Source organism: Tympanuchus pallidicinctus, unplaced genomic scaffold (genome assembly GCF_026119805.1).
Source record: "Tympanuchus pallidicinctus isolate F22 unplaced genomic scaffold, pur_lepc_1.0 scaffold24, whole genome shotgun sequence".
NCBI classification, from domain to species: Eukaryota; Metazoa; Chordata; class Aves; order Galliformes; family Phasianidae; genus Tympanuchus; species Tympanuchus pallidicinctus.
Genome location: NW_026294741.1, coordinates 6,442,326 through 6,458,683, shown reverse-complemented (window position 1 = coordinate 6,458,683; position 16,358 = coordinate 6,442,326). Strand labels below are relative to the sequence as shown.

At 46.1% G+C, this 16,358-nt stretch overlaps 1 protein-coding gene across 8 annotated transcripts in view; it reads left to right on the top strand.

Moving 5' to 3' along the window:
* Positions 1 to 925: 925 nt before the first annotated feature.
* The window catches only part of COL26A1 (collagen type XXVI alpha 1 chain), a 158,692-nt gene continuing 143,259 nt past the window's right edge, over positions 926 to 16,358 (top strand). For all 8 annotated transcript variants that reach the window (XM_052688862.1, XM_052688858.1, XM_052688860.1 and 5 more), the window contains exon 1: positions 926 to 1,202. In XM_052688862.1, the coding sequence (XP_052544822.1) occupies positions 1,051 to 1,202 (152 nt within the window). In that variant the 5' untranslated portion in view covers positions 926 to 1,050. The remainder of the gene's footprint in view (positions 1,203 to 16,358) is intronic.

Genomic DNA, 16,358 nt, shown 5'->3' with positions numbered 1-16,358 from the left:
CAAGACTGCTGGTGGATGCTGCACAGTCGAGGTGCAGGGTGCATACTGTGAACTTGTGGAATCTGAAGGGAGAAGCCTTAGAAACACAGCTGTGTGCTCTTGGAAATGAAATCCCTCCTTGTGGCATTGGGCTCAGATGAGCTGGCAGTGCAGTTAGTGGGCACAAAGAGCCCTGGTTCCTGCGGAGCTGCTTGCTGTGGGTGCTCTGAAGGACCAGCTGCTGTGATGTGTGACACCATCATCAGACGTGGGGCTGTTCAGGGGTACTGAACTAAAACTCAGCTGATGCACAAAGAAGGGAGAGGGCTCCTGCCAGCTCTCACCTGGGGACACTGCCTTTGTGAGGCACCCACATACTTTCTGAACTTCAAAAGTGTGTCGGGAGCCAAATAAGCAGTTTCCCAAGCTCTGTGCTATGTGAGTGCTTGGCAAGGTGGGGGTCTACCTGAGGTGCTGTCTAAGAGGGTGCAGGATGCCCATACAGAAGCAGGGATTAGCTTTGCACTGGGGCTGCCTTGTGAACGAGGCATCTCGGTATATTTATTTCCTACTTTACCTGCATAAATGCTGTCTCTCAAACACAGCAGCAGGCACCAGCTTGGCTGCCTTGGGGTCCGGTGGGTTCTCCAAGAAGTGGCTCTAGGTAAATCAGGGAAGCACGGGGCTTTGTGATCTCCACTGGCAACGTTTTGGGTTTGGGACCGGAGCCGGTGCTGCCGGCTCGCGCTCACAGCCGCCCGCGGGCCGAGCCGGGGCACCCCGCAGGGTCTGCGGCGGGGTCTGCGGTGAGGCCCGGCAAGGGTTAACGCCGAAGCCCCACGCCCCCTTTGACGGAGTCGGGCCAACCTCGCCAAATTTGAAAAGGCATCCGGGGCTGAGAGTGCGCCCTGTGCGCCCCGAGCAGCCCCGGACCCCGCGCGGGCAGCAGCAGAGCCCCGGGGCTCTGACGGAGCGGGGCGGCCCGGGGAGCGGCATCGGGGTCCCGCTGAGCGAGAGTAGAAAGAGGGGCGGGGGGGAAAGGGGGAACAAAAAACCCCTCGTCGTGCAAAAATGCACTTCGCTCTTTTCTTGTCCTGGTGCTGCTGCCTGCACGGATGCGCGCTGGGAACCGGCTTCCTCTATCAATTCCCGGCATCGACCCTGCAGCACAACTACCCCGAGCAGAGCTCGGGTTCGCCGGGCAGCGGCTTCGCCAGTCGCCGGTGAGTAAAAGCGGGTCCGACTCCGTCGGTGGCCCCGGAGCCGCGAGGGCTGCCCGCCTGCCTCCCCGCGTCCCTCGCTGGGCTGCGCTGCCCGCCCCATCGCGGCGCCTACCTGCGGGAACGGGGCACGGAGCGACTGCAGCGCGGGGCAGCCGAGCCTCGGCGGAAACCTGCAGCCCCTCCCCGTGTCTCTGCCGTGGGGAGGGGACGGCGATCCGCGGCTGCGAAACCTCCTGACCCGGGGGATGCCGGCAGAGGGAACTGTAACAGTCCTGGGCTGCGGGGAAGTCTCGTTCAGCTCAACAAAGGAAAAACCTTAATTGCGGATCTCCCCTCAAGAGATGCAGCTTTCGGATAGCCGTTTAAAACCCAAGCTCGTACTCCTCTCCCCTCCCTCCCCAGCCGCCTTCTTATAAACTTGATATAAATCAGTTTTGATTTACTGAACAGTACTGCTTCAATAGAGCAAACAATTTAGGCTTCTCCCCCTCCCCTGTGTTTTCTCTGGGTATTTCTCTAGAGGTGAAACAGCTGTTCAGATGAATGAGCCGCACTGTATAAAGCAGGAGAGTGGCTTAACCTGATTCCAGTTGTTCTTAAATTTCACTATTTTTTTTTTTCTTCTGCAATTCCCTTAAATGGGAACTTGGGAATTTAACATTCAGCGCTCGTCCATCCTGTCTCTCCCCCTTCCTCCTCCCCTTGCTAATAGCTGGTGTGCACGAGGCTGTGCTGCGGTGCGGGGGGGGGCTGAGCTCAGCGCTGGCCATTTGGGCTCAGCACTGCGATTTGCATCCGTGTGTCACGAGTGCAAGAACGGGCACTGGCCTCGCGCCTCGCGGGGTTCTCACATATGGTGCATATTTCTTCTCCAAGTGGGGGTGGTTTTGTTTGCTGGCCTGTCAAACAGGCCTCAGTCTGTAGGGGGTGTGATGTTAAAACTACAGTAACTGTCAAAGGGTTTGAAACGGCAGAAAATTACAGGAGAGTAATGGGATAAACCTATCCCAGCTGGATCTGTTCCAAGGTACCCCCTTCCCTGAGCATGAGCTGCAATGAGAACCACATGTCATTTGTCTTACATATCTATTAGCCTGCAGATCTTTGTTCGGAGCTACCACGCTTACATGAGCGAGGGCTGTCGCTGCTCACCAAAGACCTTCCCCAACTCACACTCTTGCACGATTTTCCCATGCCTCAGCTGTTTGGATAGCTGACACACTGTCAGGAGGACGTCTCCCTCTCCAAGTCTATAAAGTGTTGTATAAAACCGTCTAAAGTTGATTTAAACAATGATGTTGGGAAATCTTTTAAAACTTTTTTTTTTTTGTCCAGTAAAACTTTGCCTTGTGAGAATCTAGTTTAAAGCCGGGAGGGGGAATAACAAGTCAGGAGGAAGGGAAAATCACTGCTGGATGTCTTGAAACAAGAAATGAGTGCTTAGTCAAATAGTGTACATTGAAGAAGGTTTTTTTTTTGTTTGAATTTGAGTGGTGGAGTTCTGTTGTTGGCAAATGTCAAAGAGCTTCCTTTTCTGCTGGGAAAATCTGGGTGGGAAACACTGACCCCACCAGACAGCTGGACCTTTGGGGGCAGCTCCTGTGGGGTGCAGCTTCACCTTGGAGTAGCTGAGCTTTTCTGGGTTTCATGAGGTGCTGGATGAAAGATGAGGCTTTCTGCTCTGAAATCTCATGTTGATCTGGGTGACCACCAGCAATGGCACTGTGGCCACTCTTGCTTCCAGTCCATAAATTTCCCACTGAATGCTTTGTGTGGTGGCTTCTGCTGTCTCTTCTGGATGCCATCAGCCAAGGATAAACAGACTGGAGCTTTGAAAGTCACTGCTGCAGCTCTGAGTTTTGCTCTGTTGCAGCACACGCTGATGTGATGCTCTGCAGCTGACGTCTCTTGATACGAGACATCCTGTTCCTGCAGTTGTCTTTTTCAGCCCTTGATCAGTAAGGGAAGACATGGTTGAGCTGTCTGGGTATCTGCTATATATACATATTTCAATTGTGAAAGAACTGTATTTCTTCAAATAGGAAAAAAAAAACAACCCACCCAAATAGTGCTGGAATCCTCCCTCCTTGATGAGGAAAACCACCCCAAGCTCATAGCTGCCTTAATCCCTATTATCCAGGTTGCAGGCTGTCTTGGTGATGGGCTGCCAAAGGGTGGTGATGGTTTGTTTGTTTGTTTTTTTGCTGGAAAAGTGAGGCCTTGGGCAGTGTGAAGAGCATTTGGGGTACATGTGTGAAATCTGGAGGAGGAAACAAACTGTTATTCACATCCTTCAAAGTGAAATGGCGAAATGTTTCTTGTTTGCTTCCTTTCTAAAAATGAACATTCTGGGTTCTGGTTGGCTTAGAGGCAGATCTTGGTTATTAGTTAAGACATTTGCAGTCTGCCATTGCATATGCTTGAATTGCTGTATAGTTCTGTAGGGCTGCATGACTAATAATGTCTGAGATCCATGCAGCAGTGCTTATTGGCCTTGCCTATTGTAGCAGCCTTGATATAGTGTTTGAAATGCACATTAAATTGGGCAGTCTCCTAACAGCACACTTGTGTGGCTGGCTTTCAGGATCAGTTTTTAGGTGAACTTAGAATCTAAGCAACTGCCTGGTTATGTGTAGTCCTACAACTATGCTTCTGGGAATGCAGTTGACCCTCCCCAGCTCGTTTGAAGGACTGCTCACAACTGTGCTGCAGTGTAACGAACTGTAGCCTTGTGGATGAGGCTTTTGTGTTTTAATTGTTTAATTAATTGTAGGTCTCCTGTGATCACCAAGGACGAAGAGCTCTGGGAGGTCAGAAGGTTTCCAGCTCATCACCAAATCCTAGAAGTATTTATCCAGTGTTTGTCTGTGGGACTCTGCAGCCGTCTGATCTTCATCTGACTTGTGGGGTTCCGTGCTGTAGCTTTGCAATGCAATTAAAGCAGTGATCCTAATGGAAGTTTAAGGACCTAGAAACACTGGAATAGCTTTGAAATGGCAAATGTGACTGTAGTTCCTGCAGTAAATTGTATTCATTTAGGAAATCTCCTACTGTCTTGCCTTTCCAACTGCTTACGTGAATCATTTCCTCTCATCTATGCTTCTTTTTCCAGTTCTAGGAAGGAAAAGTCAGCAGAGAGGCAAAGCAATGGGTGGCAGTGAACTTGTGCTCCCCTTGGATAAATTAACAAATGTGTCTCTTTCAATAACCCTTATTTGTTCTTTTTCTCAAAGCTGAGCTTGTTAGTGCACTGAAATCCTAGTTGAAACATGTCAGGTTAGAAACTTAACAGCTTTGCTTAGGGGGAATTGTTCTTGACACTTGGATCATAGCTCGTATCTGTTTTATCTCACTGGGCTGCACCTCGATAAAGGGGGAAAATGAAGAAAGCATCAGAGCTTTAGGTCTGAGTTGGAATGATGGGTTAGCTACTCATGCTCTTCCTTGCTTCAGACCTTGCATGTCTGGAAACTGTTTTGTCAAGTGTAGGCTGCCTCTCCTGTATTGTAATGTCAAAACTCATTGGGCCTGGCTTCTGCCATCGCTCAAGCTCTTAACTGGCTTCTAATTAGGTGTAGGCAGTGCTTAGGTTTACTTTCACTGAAGCATAATGTTTATTTTGAGTCTTTCAGCTTAAAGCTAGCTTGTGCCAATTTAGATGTCTCAAAGACTCTGTTAAGGGTCATAGCTGCAAAAAGTGTGAACAAAAAAATTACTAATCAGGTTGTTGTCTTACAGATGTTCAGCTTCTCATACAGTTGATCAGTAAAGCTTCTGCTTAGTGTATTTGTGCACACTGATCTGAATTGAAGTTGAGAAGCAATATGAAAAGGAATGAGGGTGGGAAATGTGGTGGTCTCGTGTTGGTTTTGTTCCTCATTTCCTTTTTAGGAAGAAACAATTATTTGTTGACTTGCAATGCATTTCATGGAACGGCACGGTTGAGATGTGTTGGCTTTTCTTGATGTCTTCAGCTTTTTCTCATCTTGGAAAGGAAGAGATAAACAAGTAAAGCGTGTACATGGATGAAAGTGTTTTTTAGGCCTGGCTATTGAAAAGAACTGTATTTCAAATAATTGAAGAATAAGGGGAGGCTGTTTCAGGTTTGGGATTCATTCTTAGGTTTCCAGAGCAGGGAAATCATAGCTCTGCCTGAGATGAAACCTCTCCTATCTGTTTAGAAGTAGCCCTGTTTCTCCCTGAGGCCCACAGTGTGGGGGCTATTGAGATGAAAGCTGAAGGCAGCTTCCAAATATTTTATGTTCAGGTCAGCTTCCTCTGAATGAAATCTGTGGCTTACCTGGGTAAAAGAATCTATCTTGAAAATTAGAACGGTTGACTTTTGAAACCTCTTTGAAGCTGAGAAGGTATCTGGGAGCTGCTTTTAGTAGGTCTCTTTTCTTGCCTGCATGTCTGCTGTCTGTCCTATGAGAGGTGATTGGGGCTGTTATTCAGCTGTATCCCTTTGTGCTGAGCAAATAAACCATTTGTCAAAGCTTTAAGGGAAGGTACTGCTGCATAGGAATGCATCTGTTCATGTTCAATCTTGATGTCAGCTTATGCACCCTGGTATGTTTTTAATTGGGTCCTATGGACCACCCCTGGGCCACCTCTGCTGGGTGCATAGCTAGGAATAGGCCTTCTTTCTTCAGGCTCTGTTTTCTCATGTATGTGTGTATGCTTTTGTTGGGAATTGTTCTTAATCTGCAGCTGGACAAGACTTGCTTCTTGCTGTTTGCTTCTTAATAGAATACTTAGTAAAGAAGAGAGGTTAAAAAGAACAAGCTGATACCACGTGAAGACACTGTAGAGTGTAGACTAAAGGTTTTTATTTTTTAATGAAAAATACTTCCATAAGAGAACAGTTTTGGAGGCAAACCTTGCAGAAGTGAGAAGGGAGCACAGCAAGTATGATTGCAGAACCTGAATGCAAGTGACTGGTGGTCTGCTCTGGGTGAGAAACTGCAGTAGGATGCTCCTGACCTTCTGTGTGCTGGATATAAGGGCACTTTAACACTAGGAAAAGGAAGCAGTGTAGGTGATAGATGCTAAATGAGCTAGATTTCCCTCTTGCCCTGTTGTGAAGATCTTGAGAAGGAGATGTTTAGTCATGGCATCACATAAAACTTCCCTTTTGTTCTTGGCTTGTCTCTGCCTGGGGTCAGTTCTCCATCTGCTCTTCCCCACAGGACTGTGCTTAGTTAGCCCTTCAAAAGAGTGGCGCTGGGAGCTCTCAGCTTGGTTCAAAACGCTTCTTCTCATCACAAAAAGGCTTGGGGCAGATGGGCTGCTGAGGCTATTGGGATGACATAACGTCTCTGTGTTGAGCCTCCCATTGGCCTGGTGCTGCAGCTCTTGGTGGGGTGTGGTAGCCCTGAACGGAAGGGCAGGCACTTCTCTTTGCTGTGTGCTGCTCGGCCCTTATTAAACTCAGATGTTCCTAACCCCTTCCTCCGGGCTCTCATTATTGCTGTAAACACAGTAGAGCACAGGGAGCTTTTTAAAATCCCCATTCAAGGCAGCAGTGGGTGACAGCTCTACCAGCAGCTCTTCAGTGCCTGTCTGTGTGCAAAGGGGTTTGGCATAAATTGAGCCTTCCAACCAAGGGAAATGCTGTTCATTTTCTCTATAGAAAAAGCCTTTAAATTTATGCCACTTTTCTTCCTCTTGCCTCAGGTTGCTTGGCTCCCTGGCTCTCTTCTTGCCTGATTCTCTGTTACTTCAGTACTGGTCTGTTTTTTGCCAGCCTGCTTAGTGTGGGCTGTCTGGCTGCTCATCTCAGTGCTGTTTTCCTGCACAAACTTTGAGTTGCTTACATCTTCAAGTGGCAGCAAAATGGATACCAGCTAAAACGTGACTTCTCTCACTGTGCTAAGATAAGCCCCCAAAAGGGCTCTTGTAGAGGAGAAAAAAATAAAAGGCCTGAATCTGATGTTGGCAGCTCTGTATCTCAACAAGACCCATTCTAGATGTACTGTGTGGCTCTGTAAGTTGCAATTCATGCAGTGGAAGATGTCATTTGCTCCCTCTGTGGGAACTTGTCACTCCTTGGTATCTCTACATATAAGCCATTAATTCGGAGTGTAACCAGACTGTTTCTAGTGCTAGTTCTCCATGGACTAAATCCTTTGAGAATCTGCCTTTGTCCATGTGCTATTGCTTTGCTTTGAGCTGAGAAGTTGGCTTGGCCTGTTGCACGCTGTCCAACTTGGTAAAAGCTGCACTCTATGAGATTGCTGAAGATCTCAGTTAAGATTACCTTTATGACTTGTTTTGGTGACAGTTTTTTAATGAGTGCTTGGTTGTAGATTGAACTGAAGGTGCTGGTTCTGAGCTGTCGGGAGCAATGCCACACTAGGAAGATGAATAGCTTTCTGATGCTGTATTTATTAGCTTATTTAAAGAAATCTGGGTGATTTGAAAGCACCTGAAGATGAGATGCTGTGCTGCAAAGTGCTAAAAATCTGTCCTGTTTGAGTCTCTGGCGTGGTCTAAATTGATGTCTGTGGGAGTTACCAAATGGGAAAAGCTCTCAGTACTCTACATCCCTGAGAAAGCACTGATTGATGTAATTAATGGTCATGGCAGCTTTGAGGCAAACTTATGCTGCTTTTAATGAACTTAAAGCTAAAATAGCAGCAGTCCTGAGAACTGAGCTGCCAGCTTGTATCTGTCGTTGGCACTAGCAGCACAGGACAGGGAAAATCTGATATGCATAAGCTTCCATGTTTCAACAGGGCAAACCTCACTAACCTAAACAGTAAAGGGGGGCTGCATTCCTTGCTATGCCTAATCTCTGTATTTTGTTAAACATGCATTCCTGCCAGAACATTACTGGGCAGAACAATAGTGACCAGCTGGGCAACTGACCCCAGCTTTTCTGGTCGGCAGAGGAATTCAGCATCTGAGGAGTCCAGATTCTCATGTACAGCTTAAAATGTTCTGGATTTAGTTGCTTTTAATTATCAGCTGGCTGATTCATAAGGCTTTGTTTTCGATCCTGTTTCCCAAGAAAAGAAGCATTGCCTTAAATGCTCAGTGTATTCTATAGCAGAGCAAAGTCTGGGAACTGAGGCTTGTACTTTTTTTCTTTCTGAGTTTTTTCTTTCCGCCTAAATAAAGTGGAAATATTACTATTTCCCTTTGTGTAAAGAAAGGCTCTGGGGAGTGCTTGGTGAGGGCGTGGTTGGATCTTAGATGGAAAGCTGCAAAACCCAATGTGTTGTATACAAATGTACGCAGGAGTTGATAATAAAACCTATGAATGACAATACTTGGCACTTCTGTAAGCTTCCACTCTTGCAGAAAGGAGGTCTCCTTCTCTGGAGATGTTCAAGACCTGCCTGGATGACTGCCTGTGCAACCTGGTGTAGGGAACCTGCTTTGGCAGGGGGGTTGGACTCGATGATCTCTGGAGGTCCCTTCCAACCCCTACAATTCTGTGATTCTGTGAGGTCATTGTGTTCCTTATTGAATGCACCTCTCTGAGCCCATATGAGTGAAATTTGCCTTTAGGAGTTGGTCTTTGCCTGAGTCCTGGAGACAAGGTTTGGTTTGGTTCAGCAGGCAGGCTGGGAAGGGAGGGTAGGAGCAGGGCTGATGGCACAGGACGTGCTGCTTCCTTATTCTTTCTGCTGCTACCTAGCAGGGCCTAGCCTTTGAACAGCAGACTGTGATGCTGCAAGCTTTCTGTTCCTGTGCAGCATCTTATATGCGAGAGCAAAAGAGGCAGATTGGGTCTACAGGATATTACAGCACTTGGCTTAGCGCTGCTGAAAATCAGCATAACCTGTAGCAAAATATATCGTCTCCCTGCAGTGTATTTTAGGGTACGGTGCTGAGCCAAATGGTTTGAGCTATCGCACAGTAAAATGCTGTCTCTTGGGCTGCTGTTACTGGAAGTCACTAATGTATATCACAAATAACAGAAAAAATTTGGATTGCAAAGTTGTAGGAATTAGGCTGTAGGGCTATGGATAAGCTTTGAGTGCATGCTGCGAGCAGAAATAGTAAGAGTATTTTGCCAAGCACCAGAAAAACACTAGAGTCCTGATAGTGCAGTTAAAAGTCTGCTAAAACTCTTCCGAGACCTCTGCAATGAAAGCCATTGGAATTTTGTTGCAAGGACTACAGCAACACATTCATTTTCTTGGGTAATGTCCTTGGAAACAACCAAGTTCTCTAACTCTGTCAGATGCTGCCAAGTGGCTCGTGGCATCCAAACTAGAAGATTTCCAAAGCAGCTTCTAGAATTCTGCTGAAATTAAACTTTCAGCTCCCAGGTACCCTTTGCAGGAGTTGCTCCCTGACTTCTGGGAAGGTAAGGATGAAATTGTATGTGTCTTTACTGAGTGGAAGGAGGGCTGCTGATGTCATGGGAGTTATTACAACTTGGCTGAATGTAGCTTAAAAACTGGAGGGGGTTGTATAAAACATTCCACCTTATGTCACAATTGACTCTTGGAGTCACTTTGTACTAACTATGTGTGGGTTATGGACTTGTGTTTAATGCATCTCTGTGGCCTACGAAGGCAAGGCTTGCTTTGCAGGGCACTGCTGTGAGCTTTGATGTGGTTTTGCGTGTGGTGTTTGTTTTCTTCCCCAAAACAAAGGCATTTGACCAGAATTGCACACAGCTGATAAGATCTGAGGCTCAGGTTGAAAATTTCAAGAGGCTTCTACCATAAACATACTGACTGCAAGAGGAAATGGCTCAATAGCTGCTGTACTGTCTCTCCCTGTTCCATTCCTTCTGATTGTATGCGTTGGGATCATTTCAGTCCAAATTCATCTTCCTGCTGTAAGAAGTGTATGACACAAATATGTTATCCTCTACTGAAATGCCATGTATATATTTTTCCCCCTACATTGAAAGATGTGAAGGAAAACCATCATGTATGTGTATGAGAGAGAAAAAGCACGAGCAAACTTTAGTTGTGATATGCAAGAGCTGCCTGCATGCAAACTCTAGCACAGTAATAAACTGTAGACTGTGCAGCTGCTGTGCAGCTTCGTGTCCTTCAGGGTTTTTCTGCTCTGCTTACAGTAAGTAAAGCAACAGAGCGTTCTTCTTCCGAAGTGATGAACAAAAAGGCAACAATACAGAAATAACTCTGACACATCAGTGAAATTTAGGCCACGAGTTTTGCTTTAGCAGAACTAGCTTCCATGCTCTTGTTTGCGTCGCTCCTCGCCCTCTGACTGTCTACCTCTGGAGAAATCTGCATGAATAGAAAGGGATGGGAGGGAGAAGGTCAACAGTCTTCAATGCCATTGTCTGGAGTCTGCCCCAAGCTTTGGCAAGTAGTGTAGAATGGGTTGGGTGTATCCAGAGTCAGTTGCTGCCTCTCAGTACGCATACAGCAATGCTCTTCCCACCAATAGCTCTGAGCACATCCAGTCCCAGTGCAATGAATGCTGGTGAAGCCTTTGCTTCAGGAGCATTGGTTGTTTGTTTGTCTTGGTTCACACCTTGCCAAAGCTGTGCCTGAAAGTACACCGGAGGTTTTGACTGCCTTGGAGAAGACAGCTAGGTTGCCCTGTGCTTTTGCACTGGCAGGAAACTTTGAATTTCAACAGCAGCAAATCCTACAATCCCCCATCTAACAGAACTTGCCATTCCTGCAATTCTCCACAGAACAGGGCAGGAATTTTTTCTGGACAGCATTCTGTGCCTCTCCTTCAGACCCCCTGCTGTCACCTCACTCTGGCTCGGTGCTCCTTCCCCCCGTCCCATTTCCCACGTGTGCACTTGGGAATGTTAAAGGCGCTGTTATCATTCCTAAGGAATCTACTGTGCGTGCACAGGCGATGGGATTTTTTTCGGCTGTTATTACTTGGCCAAATCAAGCCCATTTTCCACCTGGATACCGAAATGTAGATCTCTTCCCTTGAGACCAACTCCCTTCCAAATAGAGGCTTCCAAAGTGCTGAGGCACTGAAGTGATTTCTTCGATTGCTCAAGAATTTTTTAATAATAAGGAAAGGTGTTGGTGTTTCTGTTCGCAAGAGGATGAAGGTGTTTTTTTTTTTTTTAAAGATTTATTTCTAATGAGCAAACTGTACTGCAAGAAACAATATAGCTGGAAATGAGATGTGGAGACTTCAAAAAAAAAACCAAAAACCTGAAGACTTAGGTATGTTAAAGGTAGAAGGTTCTTTTAAATTGAAAATATGTTATTAGAGCCCTTTAGGTATCTTCTTGCAGTCTACAGACACTTAAGTGCAGTGGGCTGCCTTGTAATTTAAACACACGCCATCTGGCTAAGAGTGAGTTTAAACAGGGATGAGGCAATGCTGAATGCCTGCTAGTAGAGGTTTGGGACTACTGTGTGCAGAAGAGCTGACCTACAGCAAATGCAATGCAGTTACGTTTTATGGCATTGGATCAACGTGGTTGGCCAAGTGAAAGAGTGGGAGTTGAGAAAGGTGACCAGCAGTCTGCTGCTGTGGCACAGCAGTGCCATTCAGCTGTAAGTACCACATCTGTACTGCAGCACTGCTGTATGGAGCATGGAGTGAGGTTTCCAATTTGCACAGAGGAAGAGTTTGTGGCTGGGAGGTGTTGTCGGGCAACTTGTTGCTGTGTTTGGATGGGCACTGGGAATGAAAGCTTGAGAAGGAAGCAAGAAAGGGAAAGATAGGATCACCTAACCCCTGTGGGTGTGTGCTTGTAAAGTGTATTGCTGATCTACCATGCTAAAGATGACTCTCGAGAACTTCAAGTGGGAACCGCTGAGGCATTCTCCAGCTTTGCTCACTGCCTCTGGTCTCTCTCCTAGCATGTGCTGGAATGTAAAGGGCAAACTCAGCTCTGATCGCACAGCAGATCTCAGTTTTGATGTTCCTGCTTCCCTACACATGAAACTCCCATGGGTGTGACTGGAACAATAGGATGATTTTCCAAATTATTTTTTATTGTAGTAACGCCCAGCACAGCCTTGTGCCAGACGTGGAAAAAGTTTTTTTTCAATTTAAATAGCAAATTAATATGCAGGCTTTGGGTTTTGTTTTTCAGAATGATTAACACTTTGAATGCTTAACCAGAGAGATTTTGCAAGGCTTTGCTCCAATGCAGTTGTGGCCTCAGGTGGTTCAGCTTGGAGGTGTCTGAGCTGGGCAAATGGAATACGGCTTGTTTTGTTACCCTGCCACTGCAGCAGGCTATTCAGAATAATCCGCTGTATTGGTAGGGCAGCTACTGGAGAAATGTGTTCTGTTCTTGGAGTACAGGTGTGTTTGTGGGGTTTAGGGTACAGGTGCCCCCCACAATCTTTCCTGAAGTGTCATAAGTAGCCCTGTGTTGGGCCTAAGGCAAATCCTGGCTGACGGGCACATAAGCTTCAGTTGCTTTGCAGCAGTGGCTGAGTTGGCAAATCAGAAAGGGAAGAAGGGAGATCTCAAAGCAGTATAAATAAGATGTTTTTTTTTTATTTCTAACACCTTTTTCCAGTACTAGGATCATTAGAAAGTTTTAGGGTTTTCTTGTAGCTTGCATTTGATGAAAGGCTGTGGCTGGTGTTGTTTCTTTAGCTGTTTCAGCGAGGATCTTGAGCTCTTTGTATGGCAATCACTTGAAACAGAAGTGATGGGGAAGAAAGCTGAGCCTGCACACTTACCTAATGCTGAATTGAAAGAGGTCCCCGTGGTTCATTAAATCTAGTTCCCCACAGTGATGGGCAATCATGCAATAGGCAGCTCGTCTTGGAAGGTCAGCTGCATAGTCCCTCTATGTTCATGAAGTGCTCTGCAAACTGCTGAACAAATGCAAGACTTGGATTGAATGAAATGATTGCACTGCAGAGCAGGAAAAGAGAAGGTGAGATAGCAGGTGGAGGAAGTGCTGTTGGAAAGGTTTGGGGATCTGTTTACCTGACATGGTTGTCTCCTTCTATACGTTTTGCTTTTAGCTCTCAAAAGGGTGTACCTGTAATAAGTCATATCTCCACTGTTCAGAGTAGGGAAAAACCTGGCACATGTACATTAGATGGACAGATTAACATCATGCAATTAATACAAAGCCAAGATTTGTTCTTACCACCCTAATGTTTTCCCCTTTGATACACTCAGTGCTCTCCTTTTGACACTGCCTTTTGTTCGGGTTGTAATTTGTGGGTTCTGGTGCCAGTATAACGTTAATGAAAAACACTGCCTCGTCTGGGCAGAGTCCTTGTGTTCCTGTCATGCATGTGGCTTTCATTGCTGCTGGTAAGTGCTGTGAGTTTGGCAACAGAAGGCTGAATTGGAGGGACAAAGATGTGCTACTGCCTACATGGAGCACATAAGTGGGAAAAATAAACTTGGGAGCACATCCCTTTCAATCCTGTATCCGATCCTCCTGCATCAGGATACAGGCTCTGTACAGCTGTTTCCAGTTTGAAAGAGATGCTGAAAACCAGCTACATGAGCTCATAAATGCAGGGGACTGTTTGGCCATTTTGGTGGATGTAAATCGAACAAAATATTGCTTTGTCATTCTCAAATATAGCAAAGGGATTTTGACAGCTCTGGGTGGTGGCTTTATGGATGCTGAAGGAGGCTGTGGTTACATCAGGAGCATTCCTGAAGTATCAAACACCGTCACAGGGCTGCCGATTCCCTGCGCTAGTTTTCCTAACAGTCTTCTCTCTCAGGAGATCTTGAGAACAAGCTGGTGTGTGTCAACATCCTGCTTCTCCACTCGTAAATCTCATCAATCTCCTGCTACTTCAAAGTCAGATCAGTTCTGAATGAACATATTGGTGCAAATTTGGAGATGGTGATTTTGATTAAAAACCAGCTTTATAATCTAATGAAGATCAGAGTCACTGTTGGTTCTCGATTGGATTTTCAGAGGCAGGTGGAAAGTCAAAATGCAGATGTGTTCTTTAGAAACTTAAGTGCATTTCCAAGGGATAGTTGGTGTTACACATCCCAGCTTTGTACTTTTCATCAAGGTCCTATGGATTCTTTTTTCCCTTCAACTCCTTCCTCAAAGTTTAAGCTTTCTAGGAACGAACAGAGCAGTGCTGTGGGTGTACTGGAGGCAGGGGATCTGACTGCAACTGTTAGCCAGCTGTGCAAAAATGCTTGCACTCAAGTTCTTCTTTTGAAAGGCTCTGTTTCAAAGAGCTTTTATGTTGCAAAGATGATATCCTAGGATGTAGCTGTGCATGATTTCCACGCTGCGTGGATATCAGATGCCAAATTCCATCGAGTCAGTCTAATTTAACAGACAGATTCCACGGATGTTTCTGTACGTTTCCTTTTCCCTCCCATGCTGAGCATTGGAAACTGTCTTCTCATTGACTGTGATAAGCTTGGGGGTGGGAGCAGCGAAGGAGTTCAGTGCGGAAAGAATGCCTGTAAAAGCCAATAGCTTAAATGGAGGGATGGTAGATATAAATCAAAGGAACTCCATGCTGCAGAAATCCTCCTTGAGCCCTTCTACCCCTTAAGTATGCATAGACAGGTGTGTAGGCACAGAGCTGTGTGCACTGACCACGTTATCAGTCTTTGAGGCTGGGCTTTATTTCCCATGCTGCCTGTTCAACCTTGTTAAGGTCCTCGTCTGCATCTGCTATAATCTGTGTTTGTGTTGGTGCTGATGTAGAAGGTTCATCTGCTGTATCAATGAATCCAATGTGTGTAATAGAGCAGAGCGATCTGCTGAGCCCCTGCTTTGTTACCTGTGGTGGCTGGAAGGCCCTGTGTGAATAAGATGGGGGATTGGAAGAGAAGAGGACAGTCTCACGGCTGAGGAAGCTGAGTGCTGCCTGGGGGAGTGGGAATCCTGGTCTGTCACCAAAACAGTTGCACTGCAGCTCTGTACTGTTCAGCTATTCACTTCCTAGGCTTTTAATAATTCCATTAGGGATAGGTTTTCCCTTAACTCCTGTAACTTCAATGGCTGCAGAAGGTTAAGGCAAAATTTTTTTGAGCTGTTTCCTACAAACTGAAGTGAATTCAGCCCCCGAGGTAATGCTGTTTGGAAGGTCAGCCATGCATGCAACAAAGCAAGGAAAGCACAGTTCAGTGCAGTTGGCTGTAAGACTGACTGAAGATTAAAACTATTGTTCAGGCTGAATTTTGCTTTTCTCCTAAGGTAAAGGTTTCTCTGGGACTGATCTCCCTTCAGCAGCCTGACAAGCCCCTTGGTGTAGGAGAACTTCAGACCATTATTGGCAACTGAGTATTTGAAGTGCAGTTAGCATTGGTACGTGGGGAAGGCCTGTGCTAATTGGGAGGTACAGATAAATTGTCCAGTCTGATTTTGCTAAGCAAGAATTATTTTTCTAGCCTCTTTTTCAGACTCTTACTTGGGGGCAGAGAGATTGGAGCTCCTTCCAATCTTTGTCTGTCCGACGCAGCAGAGTGGGGGATCTGGAACTTGTCTTATTCCTGTTCGTGCCTCTGGCTCTATGCTGCTTCAAATGGCTGCTGCTGTCTGGCTTCAGAAACGCCAGCAATCGTCCAGTTTTACTCATTTCCCAAAACAAATGGACTGTTATAAAGATTTTTCTCCCTTTTTTGCAGGAGTCAGAGTAACCTCTATTAATGTCTGAAGTACTCAGTGGGAGTAAGGCATGCGTAAAACATCTGTATTGACAACAAGATTACTGTGGCTTGTCATGTCTTCTGATTGCAGACCCCTTAAAACTTTGTAATGGAAGAGCTGCTCTGCTCTGCTTTGAAATGAAGCTTGCCATCACATGCTTCCATGCAGCCTCTGCCACCTCTGTCAGATAGTCTTTTGTGAATTGAACAGCAGTGATCCATAGATCTGCAGTCCCAAATCAGTCCCTCAGCTCTAAACATCCTCATTTCATGGAGACTGGTGCCCAGCACTGAATTCTGCAGCTGGCTTTTCTCTGGTCAGCAGCCTGAATGACAGCCTCTGCTCCCCAAACCTACCTATGTGTGGAGAGCTCAGATATGGCTGAGAACAGGAGATGCTTAAACTCTGCTTGATTGTTATCTGAGCTTTCCAGTGGTGTGTGATGAGATTGTGTGTCTCCTCCTTAGCCAGGTCACAGCAGCAAGGGGTAATCTGAGCACAGGCAACCAAACTAGATGGTAAACTTGATCCCAATGGGAGTCAAAGCACTTTGAGGGAGGTATGCTTTTGTGAACAAGAGAGGAACATTGTGGTGAGGCAGAAGTGTATGGAGCAGGAAG